Source organism: Lissotriton helveticus, chromosome 9 (genome assembly GCF_964261635.1).
Source record: "Lissotriton helveticus chromosome 9, aLisHel1.1, whole genome shotgun sequence".
In the NCBI taxonomy this organism is placed as follows: domain Eukaryota; kingdom Metazoa; phylum Chordata; class Amphibia; order Caudata; family Salamandridae; genus Lissotriton; species Lissotriton helveticus.
Window position 1 is genome coordinate 1,048,223,362 of NC_136070.1, and position 24,778 is coordinate 1,048,248,139.

At 37.2% G+C, this 24,778-nt stretch overlaps 1 protein-coding gene across 5 annotated transcripts in view; it reads left to right on the top strand.

Annotated features, from left to right (window-relative positions):
• Positions 1-24,778, top strand: part of ATP2B2 (ATPase plasma membrane Ca2+ transporting 2) — a 1,528,737-nt gene that overhangs the window by 1,044,923 nt on the left and 459,036 nt on the right. For 2 of the 5 annotated variants that reach the window (XM_078661399.1, XM_078661401.1), the window contains exons 8-9: positions 19,947-19,988; positions 23,792-23,956. In XM_078661399.1, the coding sequence (XP_078517525.1) occupies positions 19,947-19,988; positions 23,792-23,956 (207 nt within the window). Of the gene's footprint in view, positions 1-4,001; positions 4,035-8,868; positions 8,962-19,946; positions 19,989-23,791; positions 23,957-24,778 lie in introns of all 5 variants that reach the window. The other 3 variants (XM_078661400.1, XM_078661402.1, XM_078661398.1) reach the window with 2 other exon arrangements.

Consider the following 24,778-nt stretch of genomic DNA (forward strand, 5'->3'; position numbering starts at 1 on the left):
GGTAGTATGCATTGTAATGGAATGCGTTGTAAAGGTAGTTTTTAAAAATTTGTTGTAATGGCATGCGTTGTAATGGATGTTGCGTTGTAAAAAAATGTGTTGTAAAGGTATGCATTGTAAAAGTATGCGAATTATCTGAAGAGATGCATTCTATAGAGAAGCAAGTCCAAAATAATCAAGTTGAAATGTTATAAGGGTGTAACTAAATAGGAAAATGAGGATAGCTGTCAACAGTAAGCTGAAATGCTAGGGAGCAGAACTTTGTTATATCTTTCTTTTTTCAATGGAATCTATCCAAGAGCTAGAAGAATTTCAACATCACTTAACAGAAAACATACAAATAATGTGTTTGTTATGACTTTTGCAACAACAAATGTTAATGATGAAAGTCAGCTCAGCAGTTGGACAAAGTATTGGACATAGATAAAAAACACGGTTTCAACATAGCGTACTCCAACTTTCCTATGCATATAACCTTCAGGTTAGAGGTTTGGGTCCATTACAGAAAGAGATGCTTGACAACTTAGTATTTGTTCTGTACCAAAACAGTGATTAAGTCAAAACACCAAGCAATACAAATTCAAAACCGACTTAGGATAATAGAGTAAAATTTACTAAACAAAATGACAAAAACCTCGTAAGGGGAACTAGAGGTATGAATATTTAACATTTTAAGTAGAAATAGTTCAAAAAAGAACAAAACAACAATGATAGCTGGTGGTAGCCATAGACCTGGACATAGGTGCAACTTGAGACCTATCCACAATGGATCCCTGCTTGGATACAACAATTGGATTGGTCCCTCTAATAAGTATTGAAGTCTCAGTTTGAAAATATTTCTACAGTCTACTTCAAAAAGGGACTATGTTACTGTTTTGAAAATCCTCTCTGCTTGAGTTGAAGTTGAAACTGCAGTGATTGAACTGCAAGTAGGATACTTGAAGGAGGCTTGTCCCTCTGGAGTGTTTCAGTTTGTGGTAAAAAAATATAAGTTCCAGTGCAGAAACTGCCTTTGTTGTTTTTTCTCCACACAGGACAAAACTGATATTTAATCCAACACTGTGGAACTGCTAGTCAGGAACTTTTCGTGGCGGGTACCGCTAAGGCTCTAGAGCAAACTTTTCTGAAGTTTTCAATATTTGTTCTGGTGTCCATATCTCCACATGAGTACACTTATAAAGCACTTAGAGACTCTCAGGGTTTCCAGCAGTGGCCAAAAGCAAAGTCTAGTCCAAGTATAGTTGCCACTGGTCAGCTGGACATTTTAGGAAAAAGGCCTCTTAAAGCTTGGTGTGCTGGAGCCACTTAGGGGGACCGCTAACATACCCTTTGAGATCACTTCTTCATCCTGGGCACATGAGGGTCAGTTCTTCAGGTCTTCCTTAGGTCACAGACAGCAGGTCCAGTCCTCTTCTATTCTTTCAAAGGTCCATTAAGAGTCTTAAGGAGGGTCCCAGGATGTGCTACATTTATGCATGGCACCAGCTTGTTAGTGGAGGTGACTCCTGGCCATCCCCTAACTTATGTGGTAAAAGTTCAGAGGACCAACCCCACACACATTTTTGGTAGTTCCGGCTTGCTTTACTGCAATCAAGCCCAAAATGCCATGCATCAGGGCATTTGCAAGCTGACGAAAGGCTTCGGCCACACTAAGGGGCTTATTAGGATAGCGTATTTTCCGCATCCTCTGGGCCGGAGGAAGCCACCGCCGGCCCGGAGGATGGGGAAAATCCGCTGAGGACCCACTAAAGACCCACCGCCACATTAGGATGGCTGGTGGGTCCTGGTTTCCGTCCGCTGATTTTCTGCCGCGGTTGGCTTACAACCGCGGCGGAAAAGCTCTAATATGGTGACGGTGTCTCTCAGACACCGTCAGCCAGATTAGGATGGGATGTGAAACATGCTTTTCCGCGGCGGCATTTGTATGCGGAAAGTGGCAGGCACCGCGCGGTGCCTGCCTCTTTCTGCATACAAATGCAACACCTGCATTTTTGACATTGCTGCGGATGCAGCTTGAAGCCGCACCCGCCGCAATGTTAGTAATAGAGGATGTGACCGCCAGGGTGGCGGTCACATCCTAATCGCACAGGAGGGAACGCCGCAGCCCATGCGGACGTTCCCTCCTCCTCAGTGATCGCGGACGGACGAAAGTCCGTCCGCGATCATAATCGGCCCAAAATTTTAGGCTCTGAGCTAGGAGTGCTGGGAGTGTTGTGGGAATACCACAGGAAAATAACTAATGTCCTCAAACAGCTAACAATTAAACCCAGTTTCAAGCAGGCCCCATACAGACAACAAATCAGGAGACAGTGATCTGGGAGGACAAAGGCAGGGTCCGGAGGCACCCAGTCAAGGGATACACAAGAATTGTCTTGTCACCCTGTTTGCACCCTTTCAATTGCAGCACTGTTTCACATGTGCTGCATATAGATTTGTCAGGCAGGATTTGACGTTGTTGTGCCAACGGGATGCCTTCAGGGCCCACTCTGAATATTCTGATAAGCTCAAAGGAGTCAGCACTGCCATTCAGCCCCAACTGCCACCACCTCCCATATTTCTATGGGAGGTATTTACCTGTCAAAAATGGTTAATTTTACTGGTCACCTTGCATTTTTTAAACTTCAGCAGTCAGACTACACAGTGTCGGCCTGAAGTCATGTTTGCACTGCCACTATAGTGGATGGACAATATGTGCAGCAGTGCATTGGTGACATTTATCTTTCAGACCCTGGGTTCATTTTGTACACCATATATTTTGGACGTTTAGGCAAGTTAAATGTATCATTGAGGAAAAAAAGTAATTTAATCATGTTGAAAGGGTAACACAGGCACTTTGCTGCAGGCTAGCAGGGTTAAAGCGCTCAAGGCTCTAAAAATAAGGTCCAGAAAAAGACGAACATTTCAGGGTCACCTTGCAGAAAAAGTGTCCATTACCTAGGTATAAATGTGATGCTAAAGGGTATTTGTCTATCCTTTGAGAATATCGTTTTTTCAGTGATGAAACCCCTTCTTCTATTTTTCTACCAGATTTAGGAGGATTTCTTTCCTTTTCCAAACTTGAAAACAGAGTTACCCCTGCCATTAACTAAGAATTCTCTGACCATTTATAAGTGGGAAACTACTCAATTCAGTTCAAGTCACTTCAATAAAGTCTTTATTTCGAATATTCATTATAAAAGACAGGATCATCCAAATTTAAAACATGAAAAGATAAAAATCAAAATTACTGCTCCTGATCATCATGAATTAATACATAAATATGTATACATATTAAAAACGGGATCTTAAAAGGTAAATTTGATATATAGAAAACTACTCCCAAAAGGTTTTTGAATACCTACAAACTTGTGAGCTTGTGAGTGTATGCACACTGCTTGTACTTGCAAGCTGATTTACTCATATTTCAAATTCCAATATTGCGGCAAAATGTTAGAAATTAGTAACATAGTTCATGATAAGCATATCCCACCATTCCAGGATTTTGCACTTGTAAATGCTGCTAATTGCTTAAGTAAATTACAGTTGTGTATGCAAATAACTGTGATTTGAGCCATTATTTTCAAATTCACAGTCTTACATTTATTGGGTGCCAAGCAGTTGTATATAGCAGACAAATGTTATTACAATGGGTGGTCTAATATACAATTATGTTAATTGGTCTACACACTAAGTTTCAGAGCCTTTCTATGAGTCTGTGTCAAGAAATGACACAAGTAAACAGAATGAGATCTCCTAGGACTGGGGAGCCTTCTATCCACTAAATCATAGTCTTTCTGAAGCAGGCTTGTCCTAACTATTGATACTGACTTACTGTTTATGTTTAGTCATTGTTGTCTACATATGATCTGTCAGGTGGCATTATTGAACACTTTCAGGTGGCAAGCTCCTACAATTGTTTAATGGCAGTAGGCATACTTACAGTTCGTAAATGTTGGCATTTCAAATTGTATGTCATTGTGTATCCATTCATTTATTAACATTCTCACAAAATCATCATACAGGTGAGAAAAAGGAGGCGGGACCACAAATTCAAGGTAGAGTAAAATACTAATAAAAAGTTAAGAGGATGATGTTTTAGCAATGTTAACTAAATACTTCCTTAAAATACAATAATACACGCTTTCACTATTTTACAAAGGTACTTATAGAGATATATGTGCTTTAGATCTAGTGAGAACCTCAGAACCTCATAATAATATTTTAGAATGATCTATCAATCAGATACTAATAGAGTTGAAGAAATGCAGTAAAAAATGATTGCTTTTAAACATATTAATTTAGTGTAATACCCTCAGCAAAAACAATTGCATTGTCATTTAGCATGAACTGAAGAAAGTGTAAGATTCTTGGGCTATTTAAGTAACAAGCATGTATATTCATGCATGGAGAACTCAGAGTCCCATTTTGAGTGTCCTGTTATTTAGGGAGGGAACCCTGGCACCTATTAGACATTGGTAGTGTAGGGTGCAGTATTTACTGGGTGTGGTATTACCTTACTGTGCCAAGTTTTGCATCACGTATTGAGGTATAAAGTAGTAATACTTACTGCTTAGTTTCCTATTTCGCATCCTATGAGCTGCCAAATATTATATTTTTCTTGCATAAATTCTGACAAAGGTATTCCCTAAAAACCATTTTTTTATTGACAAAAATGGTGTAAATTCCGCATTGCTTTTAATCCGCATTCAGGTGCTAACACCAGTTAGGGCAGAAACTGAGATTACTGATTTTATTGCAAAGTGGAAATCAAATTAAAAATGCTGGCATATCCACCTAGAAATCCTTCTGTTATATTAACCTCTATTGACTGGTCACTTTGAAAGATTAACACTTGCGATAAACTAACAGAAGAATTCTTATCAAGTCCGAAAGCAAACCAAAAATTTAAATGAATCAGAATTTTGCTTCAAATAATCCACCACTGTGCCAGCATGAAATCCAGCTGGAACAAAATGTTATAGATTTTCAGTGCTTTTCAGAAAGATGAATTTCTCTCACTCTTGGTTTGCCCTTGTCTTTCCCCACCTGTCATAATCTTCTTACCGACATCACGTGTTTCACACATTTTATAAATGTAGTTATCTGCATTCATGTACAACCCTGTTTTATGAATGGTGCAATTAGATGAAGACACAATAAAAGCAAGCTATTGCTTCCCCCATGTTTTAAGTATATATAACCATTTCTGACTGTGGAGTTGGCCTTGATCTAGAATTTGAAAGTAATTACTTTAGTAAAGGCTTCTGTAGTGTTACAATTTCAGACAGCCATTACTGGTGGCTTCAGATGATGCCCATGAAAAATTGAGAAATAAATCTGTATTATTATTATTATCGTAGATCTTTTCTCTAGACAGAAGTATATATTAGTTTGAGAAACATAATGCTGGTGGCCGCTATTGCTAAAATATCATCCCAGCAGTTGAGTTATGCCATTATGTTGGTAAGGTGCATTGCATTCCTGCACTCCAGGTGGAAGCTGGAATATGGGGCCTGAACGAGGGAGTGATTTTCAATTCCTCGAGAACTATTACTGTTGAAAGGATTGTTAACAGAGCTAGAATTTTGGCTATGGGATGAATGTTGATGGTGTTTTCTGGTTTTACTGCGAGTTCTTGACAAGGGATAAGAGTTGGAGGAAATCCAATTTTGCAGCACATATTGTTCTCTGGAAAATGTAGATTTTGAAATAGGCACAGATATTGGAAATTCCCTGCAGAATATGGAAACTGCGTTTTATTTTCTAACAGAGCATGCAAGAAGAACACAGCGGAAGAGACATGAGTGTTAGCCTTTGTAACATCATTTGATGGCTCACTAAGGGATAGTTCTTCATTGGATATGGGGAACATATCTAGTTAGACAAAGAGAATGACTTTATTGTTCACATGAATTACGTCAGAAAACATGCATGTAACTTTAACTTTTAATATGTAGAGTGCAAGCCGAATGTGTACCTCCCCGAATTTTACCTTTTTCCTATACATTGACAATATCACCCTCCTAATACCCTCCACACTTATTCCAAGACAAGTTTGAAAGCTGAAGCACCATGACACATAGGTATATGCTTGGTAGATGTTTGCAATGGATCCAAATGCAGGAGTATTGCCTCTCCCAATTTAGAAAATTCAGGACCAAATTCATAATCTTCCTGCACCATGAAGACTATCTGATTTAATCTTCTGATCACTTGCTTTCTTCTCATCTATTCTTGTTATCTCTATGTTGTGCAGATGTGCTTGACGACACAACTATAGTGGCATGCCTTTCTTTTAGAGACACTCCATTTCATAACACATACTTGTATGACATAACATATCCTTGCTTAAAAGCATACATTTTTGTTGATGGTGAAATAGCTGTTATTCACTTTGAACACACTCTAAAAACTTTTAGACAGACTACTGTATCTTATTCTGGGCAGGTGAGGCCCTCTGGATATATTTTAAAAGCAGTTTAAATTATTATTAACATGTTTTTATATTTTTCATATCTTGTGCAGTTTAAACATATGCCATGCCATTATAAATGTTTTGGCATTTCTGCAATCTGTCTAATGTTATTTTGCATGCAGGAAATATATCCATGAGAGTTCATACTGCCCAACACAAGATAAGATATAAGTAAAAACATACTGTCAGTATTACCATTAAGCTCCCCTAAACATATTTGTAGTTTTTTACCATTTTGCAGCCTTAAAATATACAACTTGTTATGTCTGAGGATTGTATTCAGTGTGCACATTGTAGAATAGGGAGTCAAATCAAATCAAATCAAAACGAGCTTTATTCGATTTTGAACATTAAAATCATAAAAGCTGGCATATAAATAAAGAGTACTTCATGTTCTACATTTAAAATTCATCAGTCCACATCTTTCATGAGTAAATTCCTATACATTCGTAATATACATGTAAACGTTCTGTAGTTCTCTTGATAGTCTATCTCATACTAGTTTATTCCAGCCCATTGCATCTCTCGCAGTTCAGTTATTGAGACCTTTCCTAGTCCTCAATCCACTCTTTAGGAAACCCACCATAGAACCGATACAATAACAGTTACCCAACGTCTGTAAGTACATGTAGGCAGGACGACATTAGAATAAGGAGTCATTTTTGTCTCAGTATTGTGCCAGGATTATACTCTGAAAGCATGGGTTGAACCATTGTGTGCCCTACTTTGAAATAATTAATATTTTCAATAATGAACAAACAAACACCAGACGTGCATGTTTAGACTATGTAGACACATCTGAAAGCTTGAACGTCAATTTGTTCAGGTAGGATAGGAGTAGCAAAAATGTGGCATTATATTAAAAAAATTAGTATTGGTCTGCTAGTGTTAGGCAATTGTGCAAGAGTCAATGATCCTGCAGAAGAAATGTAGATATGATTTAAACCTTCACAAAAATGTTTTCTTCTCTTGTAATACTTATGATCCTAAATTATGTAAATGCTTTATATTTTAGACTACCCTTAAACTCAATATTGAAATAATCTTGCAAAATAAAGTGTCAGAGCCTGCATTAAATAAATGCAGATGTATTAAAATTAATGTCACAGTCAAATAGGATCTGGAATATGTACCTTGAAAAAACAATATGCCTGAGAAATGTAGATATAAATGTATTTAAACCCAAGAATGGTTGCTCAATTTCAACGACTCTATTATTAACACCCAATTAAAAGACTATTATGTGGGTTCATTGCCTGTCAAAAAATTATTAAACTAAGTTACTAATACTGTCTTTCATGAAATGAGAAAGGACTTCCTTACTGACTATAAAAACATGTATTTAGAACAGCCTGCAGTGTAGTGACCATAACATGTTCTGAACATGAGCAAACCAATCTGGTAACTGTTTTGGTAGCCAGAAATTACATTTTCGTTTATTAAAATTTATATTTTTGAATTATTGACTCCCAAAAGAGATTATAAATGCTTAAAGTCAAAATTATTAGGGATGAAAGATCACCCAGGATTTTTAATTATCCACCAGCTAATATAATCCACATCAAATAAGGCATAATAAATATGAAGAACTTTACCCAGATTATCAAAGTTGCTTTCCTTCCAGATCCTAACATAATAAGCAATATGAATTCTCAACTTCTAACTGAATAGTCAACCAGTTCCAAGCATTAGGAACATGGCTGGTTTCACTTAAACATAAATATGAATATTTTCCAAGCATGATTTCACTGATAAGAGTTTTATTTTTCCAGCCCAACTACATCCCTAAAACAAAATGTGTGGGGAATAGTGGTGCCCAGAATAGGATAGGAAACATGTAACAAAACAATAGCGCAACGACAGCCCAATAATTTAGGTATTAAGTGATGCAGAAAAACACATTGGTAATTCCACACTCAGAATATCTGATAACATGAGGCACAGTGAGGAATCACTGCAGTATTCAGAATAGAGAATTACTTCAGAAATTAATGTTTGCACTATGATTTTACCAGGGTTTCCCTGCAAAAAATTGCCTAAGGCATCAATCTAAAGGTGCAGTTCTTAGTGGGGTGTTAATAAACCAGAATTGTACTAGCACTCATCCAAAGAAATATGAATGTCATTCCAAAACATTACATACTGAATGTCACAATCACTATACTTACTAAATGAGTATGTCACATTGTTTTCATTTTTAAATAAGCCATTTATGATTGTTCTTTTTTTGGTTTTATCTTCAATATGTTCAATTACATTTCATTTGTGTATACATTATGTTGCCTTCAAATTTATTGTGGGCTGGGGAAGTGTGGAGAAGGGACCATGTTCGTTCTCAAGTGTCCTTTTACTCAGTCATGTGAATTTGCTCATGCTATTGTTTTATTCTTCTTTTACCCATTGTTACTTGGTAGATTCTTCCCATCCCACACCCCCACCTCCTTCTACTACAGATGGTGCAGCAGGCGCAAATATCACTGATAATGCAAATTCCAGCTTGGTCAATGGTACGTCAAAGACATAGAGATTTTTTTAATGTGATAGATTATAGATTTCTCTCTTGAAAACTAAAATCTCATACTTTTCTTAACTTAAACAGAGATGTACTTGCACGTGACAACCTGTGAGTGCTCTTATCCCACCTACCCTCTTGTAGTTTTTAAGGCAAGCTGCCAGATTTTATACTCTTTCCTGTTGCACTTGCAATGTTTTGTATATGTTAATTGTAAGTTCTTAATGTCATTCCATTATAACCGTTAATATTTGAGATGATATATATGTATATATAAAACAATCTCAACATACAATGTTGATGAATGCTGTAGTTCTTTAAGTTTTTTGTCTAGTTTAAAAACCTAAAAAGATTCACAGTCTACCAGAAGCTGAATCTTTGACTGGTTTGCATTAGGCAGCTAATAGAAAAAGAGTTTGAATTTGGCACAAATTACAGCTAATCTGAAAGTTACTACTCACTGAAATATGCCTACTGATAGTAGTGGAGCGTAATTATGCAATTTTAGCTTTAATTAGCTTTTCTAATATTTAAAAATATATTTTCCTGAAACAGCTAGCTGAGGATGTCAATAGTTTGGCTAGAGAATTCAGAGTTTTAAGATTTTGTGGCCATTGATATTAAACTCATTTTAGGTTTATGGAGCTGTGACATTAGTTACAAAGTTTTCGCCCGTGCTGACAAAATTGTGCATATTCTGTGGATGAAAAAGGACTTTAACTCACAAAATTCATTAACGCAGTCACCAAATTCATCAAAACACTGCAGGCAAAGTCACACCCTTTTTTATGAAAAATGTCCTTCGTTATGTTTCCCGTTTGTTGTGCAAAAGGCCATAAATTCAAATCTATTCCCTTTCGGAATTTAAATATTAAAGGTATTGCTCCAGTTCTGCTATGGGCAGGACCAAATTGTATTTATGATAGAGTTGTGTGTACTAATCTCATTACATTTGTTTGGAGGTTTTTAATTGCTTGTATCTGTTGAATTTCTTCTTAGAATAGATCAAAAATTCTACATCTAGAGTAAGACATAGATTATGACTTCTGGATTCTATCAGTTCTTAAACTAAAGATGAAAAAAGCTTGCGCTGAGGGGTTTTGCTTGGTGCCATACTAATAGGGGTAAGGATTGTGGTCTTATTTTGCTAATTCTGTTTCTTTTCGGCCACTTAGTCAACATATTTATTGAAGTTTTTTCATAAACTCTAAAAGTTTATGTAATGTTAACTTGTTTTTTCATTATCAAACCTACTATGTTTTGGTATCTTTTATATTACACTGTATATGGCATGTATCAACAACTTATCTTTCTCTCTTAGTTATTTGAGCTACAACCATCTTGCCTACAATATTGTTTTCCTTTTTGTGAGTGGCTAACCTTGTCCAAGGCATTACATACAACAGAGAAATAGAAAAACAAACAACTACACAAAAACATACAGGAATAAACAGAAGAAAATGTCTATTGTATTATAAGGGACACTTTGTTAAATTGAAATGCGGTAATTTAGTCTCATGGGACCGCACAAATATAACACACCAATAACTCAAACACATCTTTAACAATTTAGACCACCATATCTCAGAAAAGAGCACACTCACAGTCATACATCTAACAAAGATGTGTAATATTCACAGACTAGCTCCTTTCAAATCTGAGCATTGGTCATAGTTAGGCATGACTCAACTATGTTCATCAGTTACACTGAGAATCTTTCTTTTCTCAAACATTGGAACATATGACAGGCTTGTCTGTGAGGGTGCTGTGGGTATATGGTAGCCACCAATGAGCAATTTAACCCATTAGGAACACCACCTGACTCAAATACTTTTGACTATCTTATTCACTTAAAAGAAATTTCATATAACTCCATTCTGATTTTGACCTTTAGAAGAGGTGTGAATTCATATTTTGTTTTTCGAAGAAAGTTTCAATGTATAGCTAAAAGGGCAAGCTTATATTTAAAAGCCCCACATGAAGGGTTGGAAGTCAGAGGCTCTTAAAGTGACTTACCAATGATAATATATTGCTCATTTTGAACAGCTGGTATGAGCCCACCATTGTTATGACCTGATGATTATGGTAAAATTGTGACACTAGACTCTAAAGGGATGGAGAAAGGGCTTACACACTTTAATAACAACTATTAGGTATCGGCTTTCAAATATTAACTGCCAAGGTGGAGGAGGACTATTATCTCTCTCTCTCTCTCTCTGTCTCTGCAGTCTTAATGCCATGATTACCGAATAGGTATAACGGAAGCCTCCATGTAAGGATACATTCTCAGAATTGAGGATTAATGTTCCTTTTTCTAAATCTGTCTCATAGGAGCAATGGCATTTGAGAGTATGTGAACGACTCTGCATGTATTACTCTTTCTCTGCTATTACTTGCCTTAATGAATGTGCCCCAGGACATCTAAAATAGAAATACACTGAGAATGTGCATATACAGTTAGCACAAATAGAAAGGACTCTTCCCTCTTGCACTTTGACTAATAGAGAGTTGGACATTACACAAAGGCATCCACGAGTAAATAAAATATCTCTCGTTCAAGGCTATTTTCTGAACTCTTTAATGCTTTTGTGAATGGCCCTACAGTGTTTTTCAATAATCAACCCATTTAATGAGTGAAAAAATGTAAATCTCTTACGCAATGTCAAAACACAACTGTCCTGCTTCCTTCCACCATATGAGGTGCTAGCTGCCCTGTAGTCTCAGAGCTAATTTCAAGAAATCCCTTCACTGCTGAGGTGAATAATGCGATCCTTGAACTCTAGGAAACCAGTTATTTTAGCTCAGTTTCCTCCCTGGAATCACCTGTCCATAATCATTTCCAAAGTTAGCTGTGACTGACTGGAAATACGTTTCACGTCTAACATTAAGAAAACCTTGCCTCTGGCGTTTCGAGCCGAGTTGGGTACCTGTAGGGCATACTAAATCAGTGTTACTGACAACCCTTATGAAATACCTTGACATTTAGCAAATCAATGCTGTGTTCAGGTATAGGAAAGTCTGATATATTTATATGAATGCACACTGAGAACACTTGGAAGGGGGAATACTGCCCAAGCAATACATTTTAATTAGTTTAGATTTAAGGTACTAGGACCACAGGTCTTCATGAATGGGCGGTTTTATTTCCTTCCCGCGCAATGGCTCTGGTCCTCTGGGAGGCATCAGTGCGCTCTGTATCAGCAGCTGCAGCAGAAAGTGCAGTCTCTTCCATGATTACAGATTACTCGCCCAGCAATAGCAATTTGCAGTAGCCACCGCCATCCCTCTCTGCTGTTGGAGTTTGATCTCCGTGGTCTCCGCAGCTGATGGGCAGTTCGAGGCGAAATATAACTCCTCGATTGAGTTTATTTCAAATAGAAATATATATTTCGCTCGAGCAGCGTTGGTAATGGCATCTACAAGGCAAGGGAATCTACGTGGCATAAGGCTTGAGCACTAATGAAAAGTATGCTACATGAATATGGTGCACCTGTTAGTGCAATGTAGTGGACGTGATAGGAGTTAGTATTAATGTCATACAGAAACTCCGAACCACGCCCCTTTGATGAGATGCTGTTCTCATGTGAAAAGGAGTAAAACAAAAGGTCGTACTTGTATACCTCCAAATGAAACCTACAACTGTTGTCATAGGCCTGCTCTGGAATCCTGCTAAAAAACAGCTCGTTATTTGCCAGTACAGTGAAAGAGGAGGGTGAGCTATATTTAGGAGTGTCTCTCTTAGATCCAGGTGGGTCACATCCATTTCATATGTTCAGATTAACACAGATGATGAGGATAAGCTCCCCTTAGAGTAATTTAAAGGGAACATATTTTTGGGGGGGATATCCTGAAAATCTGTGTTTTATCTTTCCTTCTTGCAACCATGTGGAACACTCCGTGGTAGAGGTAGCGAGAATGAAAGGAAATTGCTGGAGTGACAGCTCTAGCATAGTTATATAAAAGCATTATTAGAGGTTTAAATATTACAATGATTTACACTTTACTACGAATAACATATGCGAGTGTACACATTACTATTGAAAACAATCGTATTAAATAGCATTTCACAGAGGAATTATGTAATAGAGCAACATGTCAATGTTATCTCAGTTTTAGAATTATGACTTTTATATATGAAAGTAGACGAGGGGGGTGGAAAATAAAGCTATTTGAATTAGATATACATAAAATATTCATTGTAGAATATTACGAATGACAAAAATGACTCTGTAAAGAGTGGACAACATTATTAGTAATTCTATTCTAAGGGTCTGAACGAGAAAAGGGAGTATGCTGACATGGCAGTTTGAAAAGGTGGGTTTAGAGGGCACTGCAAGCAACATTATTGTTGGAAAAGCACTGCAGAATAAGACAGATAGTTACTTGTTTAAAATTGTAAATGCAATGGGTAGCAAGATATTCCTTTATTTTCATTGGCACGTTTTGGTCACTTTAATGGTGGCAGAACAGGTGCTGCAGTCCTCTAGCGACTTTTATCTCACAGGTCCTGGGTACACTGAGTACCATATGGTAGGGACTTACAGGTACATTAAATATGCCAATTTTGGATTAGCCAACTTTGCATGTGTTTTAGGAGAGCATATACACTTTGTGCTTGGAGACAGTGCTGCAATGTTCAGAGTCCATACACCAGTAATGAGATCAAGCAAAAAGTGTGTGGGGGTGACCAAGCAAATAGGGCATTTTTACATCCAGTAATGCTGCAAAGGAGGATCACAGATACAGATAGTGAGGTATATAACAATGCAAATGGTTCCATACTGAGCTTTTTTAACCCCAAAACACATACAATTCAATGTGAAATGAATCCCTACAAACAATCATTACCTCATGATAAACTCAGAATTGAGGCCCTTGGAACTGCTATTGTAAAGAAGGAACCAGTGTGACAGCAAGACGGTTGTTATTCTATCCGTCTGTCACTATTTGATCTCAATTGCGTTTCTGAGAAATACATTCTACAACACTGAAACATACAAGCAACTTTTAGTGCCAGCAAAACCCTGCACATATGTCCCCGCTCTTGACCAGCGGAGCTGAATCAGCAGAAAATAATGTCAGCGGCCAGAGATCAGACAGTAAATGACTGATTGCTGGGTTTCCCGTTATGTGAACATTGTCTTTGATATATAATTTTGGATCATTGCCTAGAATGTTATTAAGTTTTTTACATAGCCGATCGGAATATGCTGACTGAGCAGATAAAACGCATCTTCCGTCCATAACTCATGAACGTGGGGATAGCAGACCATGGTCTCATGGGGCGTGCAGTCATGCAGGATACAGTTCAGTGATCACTCTTTCCAGTAAATTCATCTACTGCATACTGAAGCAAGTGAAGGATGCACATAATGTATTCCGATGTGTTGAAAATACTGCACAGAAAAACCTTTACATTTCCTAATTGATAAATTGTTTCCATTGAATACAACTCCTTGAACATGGGGTTTTGGAAATTAACTGAACTGCTAATGAGTAAACTTCTGGGGGCTCTAATTGCACCTTGGAACCAATAAGTGCCTAGTGGTATCAATTCATATTTTACGCTAAACATAGTCCTTCTTCCTTCTCTGTTCTGCGAGTTATGCATAAGACGATTTCCAACATTGCCTATACATTAATCTGGATCCCCTGGAGTCCATTTTAAGCGGTTGCAACTGAATATTCACTCGTAAAGACAAACCAATATACAGATGTGTAATTCAATATGGTTCTTGTTAGGAGCAGGACATCTGGGATGCTGACAGGCAGATGAAGAGCCCTGCTAATCTATTCCACAAATGAGTCTGAAAGTCATTGTCTTGGGACATCAATTGCCCTCACAGTCTGTTAATTAAAACTAGACATTTATGAGGCATCACATTTCAAACAGTAGGACTCAAAACAGTAGATTGATGATGAAGTCCCTGGGGTGCTTGCAAACCTTTAACTGTCATTTATTGATAAATGTTTCCGATAATCTATTCTGAAGCACTTATCTCAGTTGGAAAAATAATGATATAGGGTTCCGAGAAACCCTCATGCTTTAGGTTATGGTACTAAATATTAATTGCCAAAGTCAACTATACTGCTTTACCCTGTGTGCTTCTTCACATAACGAATGGGGGAGTATGATCTACCAGTTTACACCTATCAGAAATTCCTTGTAATAAGAAAACATGTAATTAACTACTAAATGCTATCAAAATGGGCCCGATAAACAAAGGTATGTTGGAAGATCTAAAGACATGTAGATCAACTTCTACATAGAAGTGTAAATGTCCACTTTTTTGCTATTCACCATTTCAGAGTGGAGATTTATATGTAAATGTAGGCTTAAGAGTCTGTACTTTTAGTTATTTTTCTGCTGTCTCCTTCATTTGAGTGGAGATCTCCCTACAGGAAAAAATAGGACATTTAATAAAGTATACCACGTTATAAAAATAAATGAATAGAAATTGTTTTAATTAAAATCATGTAAAAATATAATAATAATCTAAAATCACTTAAAGAAAAAGATACACAACACTAACTCTTAAAATGAATGTTGTATTAAATTGGAAATAAATTAAATATATTGGTTAATTTTCTCAGCATTTTTATTTTCAGCAGCACTTTAACATTAAAATCGCCTACCATCACTAACATTACTTTATTTAATTTGTAATAAATATCTTTATAAAATATGTTTTCAATTCATTTTAACAAATTTTAGACATTTATACTCGGTTAGAAATATAATTTAATATATTTTGAATGTAAGTGTACTGTTAAATTGAAAAGTAACAACATTTAGAATTCCTTATACTTAGGTTTTTTTTTTTTAGAGAAATAATTTACATTTTACGTAATTATTTGATACTAAAATGACAACAATCCCATCAATAGAACTGGATTTATGAGTTTTTAAAGGTTTTAGTAAAATCTAGCCCTTAAAAGAGCAAAGCCCCAACTGCAGACATCTAGTTGTGCAAGACGGGGTCAAGGTAGAAAAATATGGCTGAATGTCATGGAGCGTAGTTCGGATACCAAGAGTAGATTTGGCCCAGTCAGTACTTGGCTTCAGACTTACAAGAAAAAGTTCTGAGAAGGTAAAGTTTAGTGGGGCAAGGCTGCAGGCAGTGTTTGAGAAAGGATCGTTGTCGTTGGGGAGCAGCTGGACGAAGACACAGTGAAGATTTCCACAAGCATCTTTAGCAGGCCAAAGCTGGAAGCTTTATCTGATGAGAGTTCCAGGAGGCCGGATACCCCTTCGGCGGAGGAACACTGAACAGGATTTGATGTGCAGAGAAGAACGTAGGGGGAGCTACCATGAAGTCATGCCGACAGGCAATGCACATTGGGTGGATACATGAGCAGGTTGGTCCTGGTCATCCCTAGGTTTTTAGAGCAGTCCCAAGTTTTGTATTATGGCTATCTGGGCACCCTTAGCACCACCACCATGGGTTTAGGACTGGAGTGTCACCACATGGTGTGTTAAGACTCACTCAGACTGGGTCCAGGTGCTCGTTCAAGATGGTGGGTGCCTGTTATGTCCTTATTGCTCTGAACAGGAGGCCAACAAACTAGCCCTTCTAGTCACTCTGGTAGTCATTGGTTCAGGTGGAGAAGCAGGGTTCAAGCTGCAGGGCAGGCCTCTGAGGGTTCAAGGAAGGCTCGAGGCAGCAAATCAGTTCTTCCAGTTGCAGCAAAACAGACTTGTGCAGTACACAGCAGGCCACAGAAGCAGGCAGTCCTCTGAAAATCCTTCTGTAGGTCCAGAAAGTGAACTGAAGAGTGGGTCTGAAGGCCCTATGTTTATACCTGGTGCCTTCTTTGAAGTAGGAGAAGTTTCTAGATGGTTCTCTTTGAAGTGCTTGGAATTTCCTGACTCCCCTGCTCTGGCTCCAGACTGGCTGCAGGGACAATGCAGTGTTGACAAACCCTTTGTGTGAAGTCAGAGCATAGCCTATTCAGTTGTAAGTGGGGTTCTACCCATCCTGCCAGTTGAGGGCCAGTAGATGGCCCAGTCAGGTACACCTAATCCCTCTATTGTGTGACCCTCTATTGTGTGACTGTGGGAAGAATTCACAAAGTCCAACTGCCAACTACACCCAGTCATGGGACCCACGAAAGACTGCAGGCACCAAATGACAAAGGGTAGGAAATACCAACTTTCTAAAAGTGGTGTTTTCAAATTTGTAATGGAAAATCCAACTTTACCATTAACGAGAACATTTTAATTACAGTTTAATAGATACCAAATATAAAATGCTAACTTGTTTCCTATCAAAAGTTAACACTTATTAAATGTAGTAAGGTTTGGATTAAATGTAATAAGGCAACCCATTGTTATCCTATGGAACAGCTAGGCCTCACAGTAGTGAAAAACACATTTCGGAATGTTTCACTACCATGACATGTAAAACTTAAATGTACATGTCCAACCTTATAATTGCAATACACCCTGCCCTATGTGCAACCTAGGGCCAGCCTTAGGGTTGACTTTCATGCAATAAAAGGAGAGACTAATGCTTGGCAAGATGGTTATATTGTCAAATCTAATGTCCAGTTTAAAACTGCATTCAGGGTGCAATGGCAGGCCTGGAGAATGTTTAAGAGGCTACTTAAGTAGTTGGCACAGTAAGTGCTGCAGGTCCCTAGTAACGTTTAATTTACATGCCTGGGTATTTGGTATACCACTTTATAAGGGACTTATAAGTAAATAAAAAATTCCAATTAGGTGCAAGCCAATTTCACCATGTTTAAAGGAGTGAGCACAAGCACTTTACCACTAGTTAGCAGTGGTAAAGTGCACAAAGTCCTAAGGCCAACCTAAACACATTTTTGTAAAAACGGATAGAAACAGGCAAAAGGTTTGAGGGAAGACCACCCTAAGGCTGACGGGTCTAACAGTTTTGTATTGGAGTGTCTTGCAGTACCGGCTGTGGCTGGCCATGTGTGGTGTTTGATTACTCAAAGGCTGGGTTGTAGAAGTTTTAGCCCTGTTTTATCACTATTAGAGATGTAGTAGAAGTAGAATTAGAAGCGTATTTTGTGATGAGCAATTGTCTTACTTTTATGTGGTTGTGTGTTTTGTAATAGCATGTCCACTAAACCCTACATTTCCCTTAATTCCACCCATTTTGTAAGTATTCCCCTACCCCACCTTGTCCCTTCCACACTTACTAGTGAATCCTATAGTTATGTGTACAGAAGTCTCCACCAATGGTGTGGAGAACGCCTTATAGAAAAGTTAGACATCTCCCTTCATAGGGTAGTGAATTGCATTTTTTAGGGCATGCAGTAGTGCCACTGGAGTACTACTATACACTCTTCAAATGCCTTTTGTGAATTTGTCTGCAGGAATGGGATGATGCAAGCTCTGAGACGCCAAGGTCTCTTATTTTCTTTCACAAACTAAATATTAGATACCAACTTGTGAACCCTCTGATCAGCACTCCTTTACAGTCATTTCACAGAAACCTGATACCCGGATTAATTGCGGAGGGGGAGGTCTGTTTCCCTTAGCATGTGGTATTTTACATTAATTAGTTAACATGTAGCACCAGAAAATATGCAAATAACAGCACACATGGATGGGGTCGTTTCCTGGGTTTTTAACTCAAACGACTTAAACAAAGTACTTTTGTTTAGGATAATCCAATAAAATAACTTTGTCTAGACTGTTATACTCCTACAACTACTAAGGTCAAGTGGCCATTTGAACAAATCCATGTACATTTCATTCCTCTATGTACAATGCTTTGCATAGTTTCAAATATGCATTTCTTTTTTTGCCAAAATATGTAAAAGCAAAAAGAGAAAAAAAACACAAGTCCACTCCAAAATGCAGCTCTTTAATTTACAAGTAAAAATTGGATTTGATGGTGAGTTACATAGGACATTTGGATTACTTTTGGTTGAACAACAAGTAATCACAGTTTAACGCATTCTTAATATATTATGTACCATTTTCATGGGCAATAATCTGCGATGGGTTTAGCTCCCCGCCTCGTGGATGCCAAAAAGCATATTTGTTTTTGAGCTGCACTCTGCTTTTCCATCAGAAAAGCATATGTCGTACAAAGGATGTATTTGTCAGTTAATTTTTATTGGTTCCCTATACAATCTACATTGATGTATGAAAAATGAATGGTACACACAAACAAATTGCTGCATCAACGCTTAAACCAAATGGGAATTTCAATTTGGTTGATTTGCACCGTATATCGTACTGGGGTTCAAGGTACGATCATTTTCCTGTTTAAGTTAATTATGTTATTATATCTAAAAACATTGGCACTTCATATATTTATTTATTTATTATATAGTAAGAACATTGACTGCACATATTTTCCTTGCATAACAGCAAAACCTTATATTTTGTTATTTGCAGCTTTTTTGATATAGCGCTTGCATCTATTCTCAGTCACTTCAGAGCTTTTCCGATGAAGGGGTGGAAAAGGACTATAGCAGGCAGTAAAGTACATGAACGCTCGGCTCAAGCACTCCATGAATGTTGCAGGAATTCCAAAGATTAATTTTCTTTCTCCCCTGCAGGGCTCGGCTTGTTTAGTAGGCCATACTGTTTAATAGATATCCCGCATAGTCTTCTGAAATTTGGGAAGACTAGATATTGAGTTTTGGAAAGACCTGCAGCTTGTGTTGAATTTTTTATTAGATTTTATCTCGTTAATTCCTTTTGCCCATAAAATATGCACCATAGTTTATTTCCTCTGTGGATGATCTAGATTGCCTCTGTTAGTTGCTAGTAGAGTGGCAGCCCATTTTTGTGAATTTCCATCCAATTATCAGTTTGTTCATGTGTTAAAATAAATGCACATTAATAATGCCTCTGGGACATTAATGTGCATAGAAAACACATCTTGTTACTTTTTGTCTGCCCTTTTATTTTCATTTTCACTGTGGTGTGTTTTGTCTTCGTGTTGATTGTTTATTGTTTGTTTTTTGTTGTCTATCAAATTTTTCAACATGTAGGCAAAATGCAGGATGGGAATCTGGACAACAGCCAGAACAAAGGTAACCTTTTTTCTTTCAATATTTGACTAATTGCATAAAGATTAATTTAAACTGTTGAGCTGCATCATGTTTTATTGTATATGACACTAATATTAAGCGTCCTCGCAACACCTCAGAAATTGAGACATTGACTGTTTACAGCGAGGCAAAATGCAAGAAAATATCACGTAAACAGGAGAGAGCAAATACATGGAAACTAAGTGGCTTATCTCAACAATGATTGGCTAGATATTCCTAGCTCACCAAGAGCTATAATATTTGTAAGGATGAAGGACACATGCATCCACTTCAATATCAGGACCTCAAAGTGTACACTGGAAATATGTGTTCAGTGGAACCCAATGAAGCTACTCACTGACACAGGACAACATTTGCAATTACAGAGAAGCTTTCTTCCCGGTGCCAGTCATCTTGAAATATAATTATGATCATTGACCATCTCCCTACAGGAAACATGTATTTACTCACAGAAGGTTTCAGAGCCTTCTGCAGCTGTAAAGTGGTACACCATAAGCATGAAAAACACATTTTGCTAAAGTGTCAGAGGTCCATGAAGGTTGTGTTTTAACATGGACAGCTTATAAAGCTTGATTTTTTAGTCTGGGCATAGGTTAATTCAAAGTGCCCATGCTAACCTGACTAAGACATCGTAGTATCAAAGTGTAGGGAACACTACTGAACAGGTATGCATAGATTATTTTGTCGTATGCCATCTTAAATTAACCATCATCTTCACCCCCATACAGAACTGACTTAAATTGCCTCTGGAAGTAATTGTCTTTGGGTCTTGAAATGATCCAGACATGTATGCCCATACCACATACTGTGTTTACTAATTCAGGCACAAGCCAAGAAACCAATCTACCTGAAGGTGATTACCACACTGATAATTGCTACCTATGCAGCTTCATGAAGATTTGCCCAATAAAGAAACATCTGAATAAGCAAGAACATAATAAATACTTATCCTTCCTTCCCATGTATAAAACTCTTGAAAAAAAGAGGTGTAATATATGTCCAAAGTTAAAGTTGTCAAAAAACATCTAACTCATATTCTCAATGACACCCAGTAGCTGTCAGATCAGCTAATTCCTTGCCAAAATGTATGGGCTGTAGCTGTACCATATTCGAATAATAGGTAAGTACTGTTATGGATTGATGTCTATTGTGGCCATGCCCATTGTACACCATTTTGGAACAGAAACGTAAGGCAAGACAGCCAGTGGCATATTTGAGTAAAATGTTGCTAACTTATCTGACACTACAGCTGGCAGTGCCCAAAATGTACCTACAAGATAGCTCCCTACCCATTTTGGTTCAACTGAAATGTGGACTCTAACAACATTTGAAGTCACTTCACCATTGAATATAGCCAATTTAATCTTACTACATTTTGCTTTAGTGACAATGCCTCAACAGACCCAGCAGCTAATTTGTCAAACTCTGTCTATCTTTCTATCTCCATTTCCAGCCTCCCAGAGTCCACCTCATTGGGAGACAATATACAGCTATAAAAAATGTTTTTCTCCCTGGACAGCAAAGAAGAAAAGAGACAGTTGGATGCAGGTTTCCATCCTTAGAAACACCTTATTCCTTGATATACACTCGACATGCTCCTTCTATGCTCTGAACCCTTTTTTTGGCTCGAGTTTCTTTATTTTCCCCTAAATCAGCCTTCTCTATTCACAATGTGCCTTCATGGATGCTTTTGACAAGCTAGCTAAAACAAATCAAATTAATCTTTATGATCCCAATAAAAAAATACTGATTTCAAACATTCAAAATAATTCAATCAAAAATATACAATCAAATCAATCCCAAAAAAATTCAAACTCTAATTATGGTAGCAACGTTTAGTGAATTTGCTGCTATAGCTTTGTGGTAGTTGATGGACACAAAAATACGTTATCCACAACACCAATCAACAATGCCGTGCACAAAATGCAATTTTTATACATATATAGTGCAACATCTTTGTGCTCATTCAAAACCGGAAATCCAATTCCAAAAACTATTTTCTTTCTTTCCAACATGGGACTAAGCCTGTTGCATCAATCTGTGATACAGCTAAGTATATTTCACCTTTTTCCTAGATGTAAGCGGGAAAACAATCTCCTGGACGTTTACATCAGAGATGTAACATTTGTGAAACGAATCATTTGCCCACATTTTATTGCTGACTTGTCAAAAATTCCAAATATTGACAATTTATGCCCAAAAACATATTTCAATTTTAGGGCTTAACATGGGCAACTCAACTGGGAGCTACTGAGAAGTAGTCCCAGTAACCCTGAGGTCCAAATACAACATGTTTAGAGTCTGAAAATAAAGAAAACTGATGGGTTTGTGACAAAGAGATAGATCACTACACTGACACTCATTTAGCTTATGGTGGAATACACCCAAAATATTGAATGGTAACTACATTGTCAGTACTTGAAACTCAAAACATGGTAGTCTTTGGGTGGCTGAAAACAGCAGAATTATTTTTCCATTGGGTTCTGCCAATCAGATACAAACATTTACATTTAAGTTGGACCACAGTAGTAATGGATAAACATAGTTGATCAGTGCATATCCAAAGAATAAAGATGGTGGGGAAGAAGTGAATGGAAAAAGCTAATGTGCATTACCTTTGAAATTACACTGATTCAGGAAAACCTTTCTGCTTGCTTAATATGGTTTAATTTAGACATACCAATTAAGTCCAATGTATTTAATTGGAAAGCAGCATTGTGTTACCTATACAACCTTTGCAGGCTTAACCCTCACTACAACTTCTTATCAATTTACCCTACCACTAGAACCCCTCCTCCACATCACCTAAGCACTAACTCACCTGACCTTTACACCCCTCTCTATCATTACATCAACCAAATATGTAAAATAATATGCTTTGTGGTCTGTGTGAGTGTTGGGAATGTTTATTAGAATTGAATGACATTAAAATAATTTCAAGTAATAATCTAAAATTATAAATAAAAGGTGTTTCAGTGGGTACCCATCCCAAAATATACTATTTATAAATACATCTATGAAGTACAAAAACTATCTATTAAAACGACAATAATGAAAATTGAAGGTAGGTATAAACAATTGCCCTATGCATTAGTGTATAAAACAAATAAAATGGAATAAGTGTACTTGGAAATAAATTGAAAATTGGCCACTTATTTTCAATGTATAGGAATATGGTATTGTAAAAAGTTTTATTATTATTCAAATATTAAATACAGCCATTAAATTGCTTAACACAATAGATTGAGATGAGGTTAATGAATAAACACATTTTACTATATTTACATTAATTTCAATGATGGGATACTACATTAACTTAAAAAAAACCTTACCTGGGCAAAGCAGTGGTAGGTGGTGTAGTAAAGGCAATGTAATGGAAAGGCAAACATATAGTAGGAGATATTATAAAATACAACACTTTTGCCTACATCGCTGTTTTCCCTAAATATTACAAAATGCTTCCGGAAAAGTATGATGATTTTTTAAGACAATTATGCGTGTTTTTAAAAAAAAGGGAAACAAACAGAGCTTCTTATTTTTCCTTGAGAGACATGATTTGGGATGTAATATTATCTGGAAAGCACTCTCTTTCTGTCTCCAATTGTACACGAATGTGAAAGTAAAACATAAAACATGCTCCTTCCTTTTTTTCCATGTAAATGCTGGGATTTAAGCTGCTTAGCTAGATCATCCATCCTGAGAATCTAATGTACTAGTTAACATGTAATTGGTTCAAATACATTAAGATAAAAATAAACTAAATAGAATTTGTTCTTTTCTGATAGTCAAGCAACAAGATGGAGCAGCAGCCATGGAGATGCAGCCATTGAAGAGTGCAGAAGGAGGGGAAGGAGAAGAAAAGGAAAAGAAAAGAGTGCATATGCCGAAGAAGGAGAAATCTGTCCTTCAAGGAAAGCTGACTAAATTGGCAGTGCAAATCGGCAAAGCAGGTAAGTGCCAAATTGAAAACATTGCCCTTCAACTGTGGAATTCCCAATGAACAGACTTTTTACCACCAAATTCCAATCCAAATATTACTTTATCCAAGTATAGGTTGAGTCCTGACCATATTGTATTTAATCAATACAATTAGTAAGGACAAGCGGGCATCAGTGAGAACATTGGTCAGTTAGCAACTCACCCTGCCATAGTCATTTACTCTTCCCAAAGAGGGTGGAACTCATGGGATAGCATGCAAACCTACTGCTGTAGCTATAAAAGCTTGCATTGAGGAGATGAGTCATAGATTCATCAAAACAATCCAGACAAGTGATCTATGTTGAACAGCATTCTCCAAGATGAGGTAAATTCAAGAAGCAGTCTCTAATAATCTAATTTACTTAATTACTTGCAATTTTCAGTAATGAAAGGGCTTGGAAAATTACTCAGCCATTGTGCCTTCCAAGTATTAGTACCACTAGTACAATTGCTTACTAATTCAATCGGCTTACAGACTAAATCAGAGAATGTGATGGGAACTGTAGGCATATTGGTATTGTTTTGATTTACAACCACATTCCAATATGCAGAAGCTTAGATGTGTATTAGATTCAGGCTCTAAGATGACCTCAATCGTGGCTTTTAACCACTTCCTTTTCTTGTATAACTTTTGTCGCTACACAGTTGTTGGGGATATTAACTCTTAAAGCCATTGTGCAGTAATTTTGATGGCAAAATTGTATTAGAGGAATACAAACGCTTTGACTTCTCAGTTTGTATTTACTGGGAGAGTAGAATAAAATCTTGAGGAGACTCAGAGATTTATTAAACGT